Genomic DNA, 15,186 nt, shown 5'->3' on the forward strand with positions numbered 1-15,186 from the left:
CTTTGCATGTGATCCGTCATTTGCGCATGCAGTAGAGATTCCACCAGGAGTTCGAATCAAGGCCAATCTTGTGTTGGTCGCACATATATAGCAGCTACATTCTACAATTCCACGCTTTTAGCTGCCTTCACGAATGCACGAATCTTGTCCAGATTTTGCTTTCCATCCACTTCCACACCACTGCTCACATCCACACCAGAGACTTGCGCCTTTTGCTCGCCCAACGATTCCACCGCAGCCGTGACATTATCAGGGTTGAGACCGCCTGCCAGTAGAATACGCAAGCCCTCATCAGCTTGCAGAAGAGTTTGCACACCTGATCCATCAAGTTGCTGACCGCTGCCGGCACCTGGATCCAGGAGAGGCAAGGAGTGATACCCACGTGTGGCGATGCCTGCCGCACCTAGTTTGAATGACTTCACCACCGGCACAGGAATCAGCGATGCCCATTCCTGTGGCTCAGAGCCATGAAGTTGGACAATGTCCAGGTTCAGTAGCCTCTGTTGCTCCAGAATGTAGTCTAGAGGCTGGTTCATGAAAACGCCAACAAGCAAGGCACGCTTTGGATGCTGGACGTGATGAGCTGCAGTGTGGGCAAAGAAGCTAGTCGCTTTGCCCTTCGCTTCTTCTGATGTATCAATGACTTGTGCGGCGACTTTCTGCGTCCCGTGCACAGCTTCTGAAATTTGCAGGGCTGTCTCTGTAGACACACAACGCTTCGTGCCTGTAACGAGGATCATGCCAATGAGGTCCGCGCCAGCCTCAACGGCTGTTTTGGCAGCCTCAGCGCTCCGTGTGCCGCAGATCTTGACGAGTAACTTTCGCTGGACTTTGGCCTTGATGGCGGCCTCGCTGCCTCCAAGAAGCTCCGAAATGAATTTGGCAGTATCTTGTGCACGCATCAACGCCTCGCCAACCAACACAGCACCTACGCCATTCTGCTGATAGGGAATGACATCCTTGGGTCCTGCAATTCCACTCAGAGCGCAGAGAATGGTCTCCTTTGGCACGATTTCCATCAGTCTGGTCGTAGTCTCCATGTCAACCTCGAAGTTGGTAAGATTTCTGTTGTTCACGCCAATGACCTTAGAGCCAAGATCGACGGCGATCTTCATCTCCTCTACGGTATTGACTTCCACCAGAGGCTCCATGCCAAGAGACTGCGAATACTTGTACAGTCTAGTAAGCGTCTCGGTATCGAGCATTTTGACGATGAGTAAGATGGTGTCGGCTCCATTGAGACGCGCTTCAAGGATCTGGTACTCGTCGAAGACGAACTCTTTCCTGAGCAAGGCTGGTCGGTTGGGCATTCGGTCAATCGCCTGTCGGACGCTGCGAAGATCTTCTATGCTGCCTTTGAACCATTCAGGCTCAGTGAGCACAGAGATGACACTTGCTCCCGCCAATGCGTAAGTGCGCGCTTGGGCTGGGGCGCAAGCAGAGAGAGAAATGATGCCCTTGGAAGGTGACGCACGTTTTATCTCTGCCATCAATGATAGCTTGAACGGCGACTGTCTCAATCGCTCAGGAAACGAGACGAGCGAAGGAGCCAGGTTCAAGTCATAAGCAGCCTGCAAGTCCTCGGGTCGTTGAGACGGGACTTTCTTCTGAGCAGCGACTTTGACCTTACGATCGTCGTAGATCCTTTCCAGTATCGAGGGTTTCTTGTCACCATTGATCGTAGTGCCGTTGGCTTGAGGCTTTGTTGCTGTAGGAGGAGCCTCTTTCTGCAGGCGATCGTTCTCTGCCCAAGTGCCGCCCTGCATATGAAGGAAGTTCTTCAGCATGACCCTTCCTTCTGCGGTGAGGATGCTCTCGGGGTGGAATTGCACGCCTTCAACTAGCAGCTCTTTGTGGCGTACGCCCATGATAACTCCTTTTGCGCCATCGGGACCCGCTGCAATCCAGGACGAGACTTCTAGGCATTCTGGTAGAGTCGGGTGGGTGCCAGCCAGTGAATGATACCTTGTCACTGGCAGGTCTTGAGTGAGATTCTTATACACGCCTTTAGCGTCGTGCCTAAGAGGGGATGTCTTTCCGTGCAAAATCTCGCCAGTCTGCTCAACCACGCCGCCAAAGACTGAGTAGATGCATTGCTCGCCCATGCAGACGCCTAGCACTGGTATCTTGCCACTAAAGTGCCTGATGGCGTCTTTGCTGATACCCGAGTCCGTCTCGGGATGGCCGGGTCCGGGGCTAACAACCAGCTGAGTGGGCTTGAATTCGATCAATTTGTCGAGAGTGATCTGGTCATTGCGGAAGACCGTGACCTGGGCGCCCTCGAGGACAAGGTATTGGTACACGTTCCAGGTGAAAGAGTCGTAGTTGTCTATTAGCACAAGATTCGAAGCGGTCGGGATCGGATCGGCTGGCGAGGGATGCTGTGGCGAGTGGTCGATGAGATCTATGCCCGACATCTTGAGGAAATTCGTGGAAGGCCGTATCTTTCAAACAAATTGATGGTTGATGCTCGACGCTGCAAATTCGATTCTCAGTCGTGGAATCGACGGATGTAAGCCGAAGCTCTTGAAAGTGTCCCTTTGGCCAATGTGTTCTGGGAAACCCAGTCTGACTCAAAGGTGAAAACTTAAGGTCGGATCCGGCGAAGTTCTGATCTCTCCAGAGCCAAATAGTATCCTCGCAGATCCACTCTATGTGCAGCGGCTCGGTCTATTCGAAGGCGAAGGTTTCGCGAAATATACCAAATTTCTGTTCAATGGGCGGCAGGTGAAGTTGTCTAGTTTAATGTCACGTGCTTTCAGATAGAGTTCGCTAGCTCTTCGCGTCACCTCGTGCACGGGCCTCACCAATTACGACCGCACGCGTCGAACTCCAGCAAACCGCGCCGACATCACCTCAACCACCCATCTGAGCAGGCTCACATCACCGACACCGCAGCCACTGAGCTGGCATCGCGCACGAACACCACCACCATTTACCTCACAACATGTCGCGCAACGCAGACAAGATATACTCGGCGACGTACAGCAATGTCCCCGTCTACGAGCTCGTGGCCGGCGGGGTCGCTTGCATGCGGAGGAGAAGCGACGACTGGATCAACGCGACACACATTCTGAAGGTCGCGGAGTACGACAAGCCCGCGCGAACTCGTATCCTCGAGCGCGAGGTTCAGAAGGGCGTACATGAAAAGGTGCAGGGTGGATACGGCAAATATCAGGGTCAGTCATGTCAGGCTGCTGAAGGAAATATGTTCGACTGACTTATAGTGACCACCTACAGGGACTTGGATTCCACTCCCAGATGGCAGAGAACTTGCCGCGAAGAATGGCGTTCTGGAGAAGTTGCGACCGATCTTCGACTTTGTACCTGGCGACCGAAGTCCACCGCCAGCACCGAAGCATGCCACCGCTGCTTCCAAGCCGAGACAGCCTCGTGCGCCAGCAGCAGCCAAGAGACAGCCTGGTAAGAAGCAAAAAACTCACCGTTCCGGTGCAGCAACTGAGACTAGCGCAGTCTATGCAGCTCAAGACTACGACCAAATGGACTTGAGCGTGAACGATGGCGGCACACCCGACGATATAACGATTGCGTCTGATGCTTACGATGATTTCGACAACTCTACCTATCCCGGATCTCGCAAGCGGAGACGGACTGAGGACAACATGAGCCAAGCTGACAGAGAGCACCGACTATGGGCCGAGGAACTCTTGGACTACTTCATGTTGCAAGAAGACCCGGAAGATCAACTTCCACAAGCACCACAGCCGCCACCGAATGCGGACCTTGACCGACCGATTGACGACAAAGGCCATACTGCATTACATTGGGCGGCTGCCATGGGTGATCTTGAAGTAGTCAAGGATTTGATTCGCCGAGGAGCCAACGTTGATGTGCAATCAACGATCGGACAAACGCCTTTGATGCGAGCAGTCTGCTTTACGAACAACTACGATCGTCGTTGTATGGATAGGCTTGCCGGGCTTCTGATCAGAACCGTCAACATGCAAGAGTGGTTCGGGCAGACGGTCTTCCATCACATCGCCAAGAGCACGCAGCGCAAGAGCAAATACGAGTGCGCTAGGTATTACATGGAGTGCATTCTGAACAAGATGCACGACGTCATGCCAGAAGATCAGATCGCCCATGTGCTTGACGTGCAGGACAACGAAGGGGACACTGCGGTTACGATTGCAGCCCGCAACGGAGCTAGAAAGTGCGTGCGATCTCTCATCGGCAGAAGCGCTTCCGTACAGATCCCGAACCATCAGGGCGAGACCGCAGACAATCTGATCATCCAACTCAATCACCGCCGACAAGAGCGGCATCAGCTGAACAACCGCCAGCTATCTTCCTCTCCTTTCCAACCGGACAACAGCATGATATCCATGGGCGGCGCAGTACAGCCGCGTTCAAATGGCATGAATGGCACTGCTTCAATCGACCCGATGATTGCATCGCAGCAGTCGTTGAATTCGGGATCCCACCTACTGGACAGTGGTAACGACGTCTACAAGTCAGAATCGGCGCTTGCACTCACGTCATCCATCATGCCTGTCATCTTCAACAAGGCGCGGACGCTTGCCGTTAGCATCGAAGCAGAGGTTGCTGAGAAGGAGGCAGAGCTCACAGAAGCTGAGCGTGTTGTTGCTATGCGTCGCCATGAGATCGACCTCCTCAAGCGACAGGCGGACGAGCTGCGAACAAAGGAGCAAGAGCAAATTGAAGCCGCTGACACGGGCAACGACCTTGCCGCAGAGCTCGACGCTCTTATGAGGGAATGCGCAGAGCTGACTGAAGAAGAGCTAGATGCTGATTTGAAGGACCTCATCGAACAGGAGGAACAATCGCAACAAGACGATACCATGATGGACGATGACGATGATGAGGTCTTCAGGCAGAAGGCCGATCTCGTCCGTCGTCTCCAGGATGTCGTCAAGCAACGCCAGAGTCTCTTCGAGACCATCGTGGAGAGCCTGTCCGTCGCCGGTTTAGGTGACAAGCACGCCGAGTACAAGCGTCTGATCACCGGCGCCCTCGGCGTGCGAGAGGAAGACGTCGAGAGCATGATGCCCGAGATCGTGGCGGAGCTGGAGGACGCGCAGTTGGAGAGTGTTGGCGGCGCATAGGCTGCGCGCAAGCAGCAGACTCCTGGCGCGCCTTCCGGCAAGCGCAAGTCTACGATCGACTGGATCTACAGCACTGGACGCCCGGCTCGGTGACCACCTCACGTCGACATTTTTGGAGTATCGCAACGCGAGGATGGAAGAGGTCGACGCGTACGAATGGCTTCACGATTGGACGTGTATTTTACGAGCGCTTCCGCTCATACTAACTTCGCTCCAGAGACATGTTGGAGGGAAGTGTTCTGCATCACAGAGCCTTCTTTGTAGCTACTTGGTCCGCTCAACTTCACTGAGCATCCATCAATACCTTGGTCCAGTCAAACTTGTCCCACTTCTTCCTGAAACTCTCCAACCTCCTGTCGTGCTTCTCCCATCGTCCCTGTTTCTTGATCGTCTCCGGACCCCTATCCAGCATCCCTCCAATGACCTCACGCGCAAACAAGTCGCCTTTCGGCCACCGCCGCTCGTCCTCGATCACATGTCCCATCCCGCCATCCAGCGTGTAGAAGACGTGAAAATACGGCATCTCCTTCACCATCGCCTTGCGGAAAGCCGCCTTCCCGTACCCCGGCTTCTGCACCAACGCGAGCGTGTCGATGATGGGTTTATGCTGACTCCACTGCTCATCCGACGCGAGGATCGCCTCCTTGAAATACGCCGGCGCGTTCTCGGCCAGATGATGAGGCAGCGGGATGGCGTTCAACGCGGCGTGGCCTTTGCGACTGCCCATGAACGCCGCGTTCTCGTAGAAGATGACGCTCTTGTCCTGGGCGTGGTAGAAGCGCGTGAGGGATTTCATGAAGTTGCGGATCTCCTCCCATTCGTCGTCGTCGCATTCGAGGAGGTTGAGGCGGTGTTGGAGGGGGACGATGACGGCGCTGTATTTCGATAGTTCCGGTTCGGTGGCGAGGGTCATGTACGTTCGCGTCGCGAGGCTGATGACGGGGGCGGCGGGTGGTTGATTGGACTCTTCGTGATAGCAGAGGGGGCAGTTTTCGAGGATCTTTTGCATTTTTTGGAAGTCGCCGATGGCGGTGTTGCGGAGGTTGGTTTCGGATTTGATGACTTTCTTGGAGAGTTTGCTGGCGTTGTCGTCCATGTAGTCGAGGTCGTTAATGAATTTGGAGTCTTTGGCGATGCGTTCTGCGAAGGCTTTGCCCTCGCCACCGTTGACCCCTCGGGTCCTCTTCTCTTGCTTCACCATATCCTCGATGGACATGTCCTCGTTCTCTACTACCAGTCCTCGTTCGCGGCCGCGCTTTCCAGAGACAGCTGTGACTTCACCGGATCGGTCGCCAGCGAGCATGCGGTTTTCCATATTGCTTAGTACTACCACGTCCGACTGTGCCCGGTTAGCAAGGCTTGCAGCTTCTGCAGCATTGAACTCTTCTTCCAGCTGGGCAGCATTCGCTGCGCCTCGTAGCTTTGCTTTCATCATCTGTGCTTTCAATCGATTCAGAGCCGTAGCATCCAAGGGTGCTGTCTTTGCAGGAGGTTCCACCTCGGCCATTGATTCGCCTTGTTGAGTGGGTGCCGCAAAGGCTTGCTCTTGGCTTTCCTCTGCCTCGCGTCGAATGCCAGCCTTCATCTTTCGCTCCTGGAAAAGCTCACCCGATGGCTTCTCGAGGCCAACATAGTCTTTGCCATACATCTTCCTGCGATCCATCTCGCGCTCTTCTTCTCGTGCCTCGTCAAAGTCACGAAGATCGCCGTACCTCTCAATTGCCACGTCTTCCACACTTTTGCCCGACTCCTCTGCTTGGCGATATACAGCCTTGAGCTTGGTCATTCTCCAGGAGCTTCCACTATCGCCGAACGTATATGAGACCTCATGCTGAGCCGGTCCATCCTTGACAGCTTCTCCTCCTTCGTCTTCTCCATCTGAATCGAAATCATTCTGTAGGTCAGCAAGATGCTGGTTGACGTTATTCTCATGGATCTTGAACTCGTTATTGTCCTTGGCGCCCACGAACTGACTGGCTGGTGCTTCGGGCTTTCTGCTCTGAACGTAGTCGATATCCAGTTCAGAAGGCTCTTGCATCCAAGCGTCTCTCTGAACTTTCGTCTCTTTGAGGTCTTGATCTCTCTGATCCAGTATGTTCTCTTCGGGTGGTGCAGCAGCAGCTTCCTTCTCTACCCAGTCGTCCTCATCATCACTGTCGAAGACCTTCAATTCCTTCTCCGGCTCTTCCTTCTCTGACTTGGGCGAATCGCTGCGATGTCGCTTTCTGTGCCTCCGCTCCGAGTCGTCATCCCTATCGCGGTGTCGCTTATGTCGATGGCGTCGTTCCTCGTCTTTCTCGTCGTCGCGGTGTCTGTGGGAGCGATGGTGGTGTCTGTGATGATGCCGTCTCTCGCCATCTTCATCGCGAGATCTGTGACTTCGGTGTTCTTTCGAGTCCCGTGACTTGCTCTGTGCAAGCTCGTGCTCAAACTCTTCGAGCCCCATGGTGCGTGTGAGAGTGTTTGTCGGGTTGTTTGTCGCGACTCGAGATGCGAACTAGGGAAAGCGTTCGAGGTTGCGTCACAAAAAGCTGCCCCTCAAAAACTTTCACATGCAATTCCCACGCGACTACCTCCACGCGACCTCTTCATCTTTGACTTTGTGCAATACTTGACCAGCTCTGCATCAACAAATATCGAGACAATTGTCGCGAAACAAACTTCGAGGCTGCTTCAACATCCGCCCCCGATGGCGTCCTCTACCTCGACATCTGAGCGGCCGCCTACAGCAGTCATCTGCGTAGGCATGGCAGGCTCAGGAAAGACGACATTCATGCAGAGAATCAACGCGCATCTACACTCATCCGAGTCACAACCGCCTTACGTTCTCAACCTGGATCCAGCGTGCGTAAACCCGGCATGGCCATTAAGAAATGAACTGATGGGTATGCAGAGTGCGAAGCGTGCCGTACGACAGCAACATCGACATTCGAGACTCAATCAGATACAAAGAGGTCATGAAACAGTACAACCTAGGACCAAACGGAGCCATCTTGACCAGCTTGAACCTCTTCAGCACCAAGATCGATCAAGTCATGGGGATCCTCGAGAAACGCTGCTTACCGCAAACCCCACCAAAACCGCTTCCGAGTCACATTATCGTAGATACGCCGGGTCAGATTGAGGTGTTTGTGTGGTCTGCGTCTGGCAACATCCTCCTGTCCTCTCTGGCATCGAGTTTTCCCACGGTCCTCGCATACATTATCGATACCCCACGGACGACCGAGAACACCAGTACTTTCATGTCGAATATGCTTTATGCGATTAGTATCCTCTACAAGACCAAACTCCCCATGATACTGGTCTTCAACAAGACAGACGTCAAGTCAGAAGAGCAGGCAGTGGATTGGATGCGCGACTTCGAGAAGTTCCAAGAAGCCGTGCGAGAGGAAGAGGAGGAAGAGCGAGAAGGTGGCGGATACATGGGTCCACTTCTGAACAGCATGAGCTTGGTATTGGAGGAGTTCTACAACCATCTGTCCGTGGTCGGTGTCTCATCGATGACAGGCGACGGTATCGAGGACTTCTTCAAGGCGGTGGAAGACAAGAGAACGGAATTCGAGAAAGACTACAAACCCGAGCTAGAACGGAGGAGGGCAGAAGCGGAAGATCAGAAGAGCCAGATAAGAGACCAGGAAGTCAACAGGATGATGAAGGATATGGAGGTGTCTTCCAAGGCGAAGGGCACTGGCAAGTACGCGAAGAAGGACGAGCCGGAGACCGTGAGTGACATGGAGGATGCTGAAGATGATGAGGACGACGAGGAGAGCGGCGGTTTGGTGGATCCAGATGGGGCAGATGAAGAAGAAGAGGCCAACCAAGCATTCGAGGAGGGGTTGAAGGCGAGGTACGAAGCTGCTCTACGGGATGGTAGTGCGTCCGCGTCTGCCAAAGCAGCCTCCTCTGCAAACTACATTCGAGGCAGCCAGAGATGATTGGGTAGGCAGTTCTGTGATCTGATTTTAGCGATGGCGTCTGGTGTTCATCATCACAGGAAAACGAGTCAGAAGATCAATGAAGTCAAAATTCAAGTCGTTCGTCCAATTCACATGTTTCAACAAACCCTTGGAGGACATCCCGTGTCTCTCTCTACTCCAAGCAGAACCACCTGCGAACACCAGCCACAGACCCACGATTCAGTGAACCTGTTCGAGGCGGACGATCACATCCCACTCTCGCACCTACCCACCTACCCTCGACTCAGGGCGCCAGGCAAAAAGCGATCGTCGCTATATCAATCAAAACGAAATCAATATCTCCTGACTCAGCCTCAAGAAAGAAAAGTAACTCAGCAGGTGTATATGTTTTACACGATCAGTGATCTACAACATGATCACGATCGAAGTTCCCCCTCCCTTTCTTTCCTTGTCGCAAAATGTCGCGAAGGCGTTTGGGTGAACCATTGTGAGATTTGTTTGGTACGAACGTCAAACACCCCCTCTATTTCCCCAGCCTCAGCCCGCAATGGCGAGATGCAGGGTCTGATGACGGGAGGCTTGTATGTATGGGTAGTTAGCGGGGTGAACCATTGGGAGAGAGGAAGGGTAATAATAAGGGAGCTTTTTCAAATAGCAACAAGACGGGAGAGTTCCAGTTACAGGAAGGGAGTTGTCGTCGGTGCAGGAGACCGAACAAACCCATCTGCAGACTGCAGGCGAACAACCACTCGCCGATCCCCATCCTTCCGCTCGTTCCTGTTCCTGACACTCGCGTGATCGAGCCAACGAGTCGGGGAGAATCTTCCACATTCCAACCACTCCCCGAACCCTCGATCGATGCGCACAAGTCCCCCGTCTCACACATGACGTTGCTGCATGGCCCTGTCCAGGCCCACACCTAACAACGCCTCGATATGCGTGGAGAGTGGGACCTGTTTAGCCCCAAAAGCCGCGTGAATCGCGAGCGAGTTCCGCGTGAGAAGTGCGGCAACGGCAGCGGCATGCCGATGCCGATGGACGAATCCTCGGCGGGGATCGACTTTTGTCTTTCGTATCGTCCGTGTGGGTAGTGAGTAGCAAGAGTGAGGTAGGCGGGTGATGAACGGAAAGGATTTGTGAAGAAAAAGTCAACGGGATCGGAACGAGACTCGGGGCACAGTCTCATGCGACACTTCGATAGCAGCGATCGAAAGCAATTAGATTTCGAAATGCGCTGCTGGGTGGGCTGGGTTGATCCAACTATATCGGCAGCGGCGAGGATATACAGCAGCTCAGCCGCCTACGTCAACGTCCCATACCGATACGGTGGGCGTGTGGAGAGACTCGTGGTCTCGAAAAACGACCCGAGTATCGCAATGTGCAGCCCGTCTGTGTTGGTGGTTGGGGGTTGTTTTAATAGTAAGTATTGGCAACGGGCGCATCTCGAAAAGGTGAACAGACCTGTCTGAAATAGTAATTCTGACTTGATTCATTGGTTGAGGATGCGATGATCATCAGAAGTGAGGAAGGGCCAGGATCGACTGAAAGACCCTGTGTCTTATCTCGACTTCACTTCATCGCGATCGAGAAAACACTCCTGCTCATGCATTGGACGAAAGAGAGTATTGAGCAACATTTGATGTTGTGTACTTATTGTTTTCAATTTTCATTTGATTGTATGACAATGGCAGCAAGACCATGCTCGCTTCGCACTCTTGTCAATCATTGGCAAAAAAGCCATAATACTCTTCTTCTTGAGAATCTGTGTATTTCCTTCCCGCCGTCCGTCTTCTTTGCGGAACGGCGCCATACTAAAAAGCTTTGCTTTGCTTTCGCTCGTAATCATGTCCGACTGAGCCTCGTCGTATACTGAAAACACGTCGTGAAGTCCTCCTAATCGTGACGACATTGGCGTCCATGTATCCCATCAAGGAACAACCACAACCCGTTCCAATGTCCTTGCTGTTGTTGGGTATTCCGCCCAATTCCAGCGCCTGAAAAAAACGCATTTCTGGGTATATAACATTCCGCTTACTTGCGCGCGAAAACACTTTGTGAACCCCGAATATTAGCACATGATTTGAAGAGAATCCGATTCTTCGATGTTTCGTTTCGATTAGGGTGTTTCTTGTGAAGGACTCTGTGATGATGACTTTTCAGACATCCGACGGTGCTCGCAAGCCGCCAGGGCCAGGGAGTTCAATCCGTTAGATAGTCCTGGAGACGGGTAGCTGTAGTGCAGAGTGTCTGGGTCCATCATCGGTGCTGTTGGCGGGACGAATTCCAGAGAGTTGGCAAAGCTCGATCGGTGAAGTGGTGGGCGCGCGGTGAGGTCTGGCATTGCCATTGGCAAAGCTGGAATCGGGCCTGGGTCGATGCCACCATTCAAGAAGTATGGGCCTGTCGCTGGGAGGAGGAGCGCTTGCTCGGCTGTCTGTTGTGGCATGCCATGCACTGGAAGAATCGGGGCGATGCTCTGCGATTGTGTTGCCTGTTGTGCTTGTTCTGCGAGCTGCTGCTCTACGGCTGCCTCGAGCTGTGGCTCCGCCTTGGGCACGCTCTTCTTGGTCGTCTGCTTCGTCGGCTTCTTGACCTTGGAGTCGTCGTTGCTGGACCTGGACGCGCCGCGACCGTTCTGGTGCGTTCTCCGGTGCTGTTCCATGTTGTCTTTGCGGGTGAAAGCCTTGTTGCATTCCGGGCAAAACGCGTCCTTCTTGCCAGTGTGCTTTTTGGCGTGTCGTGCGGCGTGACCAGATGTCGTGAAGAAATCGGTGCAGCCTACTTGCTTCGCCATTGGACAAGGGTACTGATTCTTCTTCGGTTGAGCCTTTTGGTTGGACTGTGCGGAGACTGTCGACACGCGCGACGGTTCAGACGAGGGAGAGGCGGACATGCGGTAGAGCTGCTGGGCGGATGGTGGCTGTTGTTGCATCGGTTGCTGAGGCATTGCGGGAATCGGGTAGGCGGACGGCATCACGCCAGTCGTATCGGGAATGGGTGGATACATGGACGCATTTTGGTCGTCCATCTTGGCGTAGTGGTGGTGGTTGGAAAGGTAATATTGCTGGTGATGGTGGTGCTTCGCCTGGGTGGCCTGCTCGAAGCTGTTGTACGAGGGCGTCAGAGGCGAAGGGCTGGCGAAGGCGCGGGAATCGCTCGAGCTGCTGCGACTCAGAGTCGGAGTCTGGGGACTGAGGCTGGGGGTGGAAGTGCAGCTCGAGGTGCGAGAATGTAGCGGGGGAAGCTTCGTCGGCACGGCCACGTCACTACTGTCGTTGAGTAGTGATATCTAGGCACGGGTCAGACGCATGAAGGGAGTTGGCACAAGCAGACACGACAAACCTTTCTGCCCGTGCAATTTCTACCGTCCATTATGTGGGAGCCAGCTTGTGACAGTCGTCGGTGAGGTCGAAGCGGGTGCTGCAGTGGTGCACTTTCACGTGTCAAGCAGGTCGTGGGTGAATGGATGTGGCAGGCGGTGGTGTTGGCTGGAGAGGGCGGTAGTAGTAGGTAGTCGTAGACGCAGTCAGGTGTTGTTGGTGAAGAGAAGGACCCTGTGCAGAGCGTGGGCGAGCGCGGGCTTAAGAAGAAGGCGACACAAGGTTACTGCGCGGCCGGTTGACGGAGGGTAAAGCGTTCACCATCCCAGACAGCGTGCGCCGAGGGAGCGTGTGGAAGAGAGGGTCAACCAGGGTCTACTGTCAATTTAATGCGCTGCAGACGCTCGCCCGCAGCAGCGCCCTCTTCCCTTGGGTGCCGGCGTGGATGACCGACTTGGATGCTGGTCGTTGTCAGATCGCCGATGGGTGCAATAAGGTTGGCGCCTCTGCAGGGATCCTGCGGCAGCCAGTGCCAAGCGAAGAGTTCGGCCGGCGCGCAGCTTTCGTCACGCTCGCGGGCTGCTCCAGCACAACACAGCAAACAACACCACCGTCGCACAGGAACGTACGGCGGCGTCGCGCTGCAACACACACAATGTGTGCCTGCCGTCGTCGCCGCGCCGCGATCAGAGCAGCGTGCAGCCGGCGCTGTGAAACGCGGCGCGCCCTGGTCGCTGACCTGCCTTTAGCGTTCATCGCGATCGAGAGATCGAAGCGCTGTGTGAGAGCAATTTTCTGCCCCTCGCCGCCAAGTGTGGCTTGACCAACAGGCCCTCACCCGACCATCTTGTGACCTGCCCGTTTCGCCGTCGAACGAGCTGGCAGCATCCTGCTGTTCTTACGTTGCGCAGCGCGTTGTGATTGCGATCCTCACGCGAGTGTCTATGTTGTTTGTTGTCGCTGCTCCTTTCCGGGCAGCCTGCTCTATCCAGCACGCGCAGCACCAGCATAGCCGCCGCCTCCCGGTGCCTCGCCGTCCAGCAGCCATGCCATGCGGTGGCTGCTGCTGGCGTGCTCTGGCCATTGACTTTCTAGAAGAGGGGTCCCCGACGCCCGTGAGACCGGAGCTGCGAAAGTGAAAAGTGATACCACTGCTCCAGTCTCACGCCAAACATGCGACTCACACCGGTGTCAGCCTGTTTGATGGCTTGTCCACCCACGTCCGCCGCTGAGTCGAGGCCATCGCATCGGCTGCAGTCTGGCTAATCCGCGAAACTCTCCGCGGCCGTGACAGCGTCGCGCACCCATCCCATCCCGCATCCCTTCCGGCACGTCAGATCAGTCGCAGCAGGTACAGGCTCTGGCAAGAATGATATGAACCCCTGCTAGTGGCATTCCTTCTGCTAACTATATATGGTTGTTATTGTGGGCCTGCTTCAAAATACGCTGTACGCGTCTTGATTCCTACATTCTTCGATACAGTAATACTAAAGAGGATATTCTTAGCCTTTAAGAAAGGCTAGATATAGGCCCTTTATAAGTATATATACTAGCTACTTTAGCGGATTACTAAGAAACTAGATACTTTAAAATATACTATATTTTAGGTTATTATATACCTAGAACGCGAACTATATATACTACTCTAATAAGGACGCTCTTCTATAATTATAACCCGTAAACGACGTCGTTTTATAAATAGACTAACTACTAATACCTATTATAGATAGCTTAGACTAGATTAAATTATATACTTTAAAAACCTTTTTTATAATTTCTAGACGATTCGAGTAGTACTTATAAAAGAAAGCTATTAACGATATATAGTAAAGAAAAAGCTATAGCTTATAAGTAAATATAAAGTAGTATAGCTATAATAGGTAAAAAAGTATATTAACTAGATAGATAAGTAGTAGTTAAAAGTTTTATTAACTAATAAAGCTTTAATTTACTATAGCTACTTTAGATAGGTCTATATAATAAGAATAGTTAATAAAGCCTATTATATAAACTATATTATACTACGTTTCTATAAGTACTTAGCTTATATAATTTAAAGCTATATATTAGTAGATAGACTAAAAGAATATACTATATTTAATACTAGATTAATTAATAGAGATATCTACTATTAGAAAATTGTTCTATTAATATAAGCTACTTACTAAAAGTAGTAATAAAAAGGTATTTTCTAATAGTAGTTTTTAGTAATATAAGATAATATATCTATTTATAAAGCTAAAGCTATATTAGCTTTATTTAAGGACTATTATATATAGCTCTTTATATAGCTAGTAAACTTACTAGATCTTAATCTAATTAAAAATCTTTAGAGTTTTTTAAAGTATAAAGTTAGGCTTTATTTCCCTATAATAAAAGTAGAGGTTATTTAGGCTATATAGACTAAATAGATAAAGCTATCGATATCTAATATATTAAAAATCTACTAGAGTATTAAAGAAAGATATTAAGTAGTAATCGATACTAAAGAAAGCTATTATAAAGGAATACTAAAAGATATTTAGAAACCTAAAAGGGACCGAGGTAAACCTTTCTTACGTAATAGTATACGTAATTCCCTAGTACGTATTTTATACTCGCTATATACGAGGATAGAGAAAGTAGAAGTTTATTCTACGCTTAACCTAGTACTAGGTTAATTAGAGTTCTATATATTACTATAACCCCCTATTATAGTTTAAACTTCTCTACTCTACGGTCGTAATCTATAGAACCTAAAAAACGACGATAGTTAATCTTACTAGCGCGACGTAGGTACCTCCTCCTAGCGTTACCTTCCTATCTCCTAACGATTAGTTCGAGTAGAACTTTTAGCCTAATATTACCGCTAAAATCGAGAAC

At 51.8% G+C, this 15,186-nt stretch overlaps 5 protein-coding genes across 5 annotated transcripts; 2 read left to right on the forward strand and 3 right to left on the reverse strand.

Annotated features, from left to right (window-relative positions):
• Positions 1-101: 101 nt before the first annotated feature.
• On the reverse strand, positions 102-2,417 carry M409DRAFT_20321 (uncharacterized protein; the record flags this gene model as incomplete). The annotated part of the gene is made up of 1 exon (XM_033805336.1): positions 102-2,417. One exon carries the CDS (start codon positions 2,415-2,417, stop codon positions 102-104), a length of 2,316 nt encoding a protein of 771 aa, XP_033670797.1.
• A 530-nt stretch (positions 2,418-2,947) lies between these two features.
• On the forward strand, positions 2,948-5,087 carry M409DRAFT_20322 (uncharacterized protein; the record flags this gene model as incomplete). The annotated part of the gene is made up of 3 exons (XM_033805337.1): positions 2,948-3,179; positions 3,241-3,423; positions 3,475-5,087. The coding sequence occupies 3 exons, from the start codon at positions 2,948-2,950 to the stop codon at positions 5,085-5,087; spliced, it is 2,028 nt and encodes a 675-aa protein (XP_033670798.1).
• Positions 5,088-5,370: 283 nt separating this feature from the next.
• M409DRAFT_52389 (uncharacterized protein) lies at positions 5,371-7,533 on the reverse strand (the record flags this gene model as incomplete). The annotated part of the gene is made up of 1 exon (XM_033812066.1): positions 5,371-7,533. The coding sequence occupies one exon, from the start codon at positions 7,531-7,533 to the stop codon at positions 5,371-5,373; it is 2,163 nt and encodes a 720-aa protein (XP_033670799.1).
• Positions 7,534-7,776: 243 nt separating this feature from the next.
• M409DRAFT_52390 (uncharacterized protein) lies at positions 7,777-9,022 on the forward strand (the record flags this gene model as incomplete). Its single annotated transcript, XM_033812067.1, has 2 exons — positions 7,777-7,931; positions 7,981-9,022. 2 exons carry the CDS (start codon positions 7,777-7,779, stop codon positions 9,020-9,022), a joined length of 1,197 nt encoding a protein of 398 aa, XP_033670800.1.
• Positions 9,023-11,120: 2,098 nt separating this feature from the next.
• On the reverse strand, positions 11,121-12,376 carry M409DRAFT_20325 (uncharacterized protein; the record flags this gene model as incomplete). Its single annotated transcript, XM_033805338.1, has 2 exons — positions 11,121-12,293; positions 12,347-12,376. The coding sequence occupies 2 exons, from the start codon at positions 12,374-12,376 to the stop codon at positions 11,121-11,123; spliced, it is 1,203 nt and encodes a 400-aa protein (XP_033670801.1).
• Positions 12,377-15,186: the final 2,810 nt, after the last annotated feature.

The sequence above is a fragment of the Zasmidium cellare genome (genome assembly GCF_010093935.1).
Source record: "Zasmidium cellare ATCC 36951 unplaced genomic scaffold M409scaffold_9, whole genome shotgun sequence".
In the NCBI taxonomy this organism is placed as follows: domain Eukaryota; kingdom Fungi; phylum Ascomycota; class Dothideomycetes; order Mycosphaerellales; family Mycosphaerellaceae; genus Zasmidium; species Zasmidium cellare.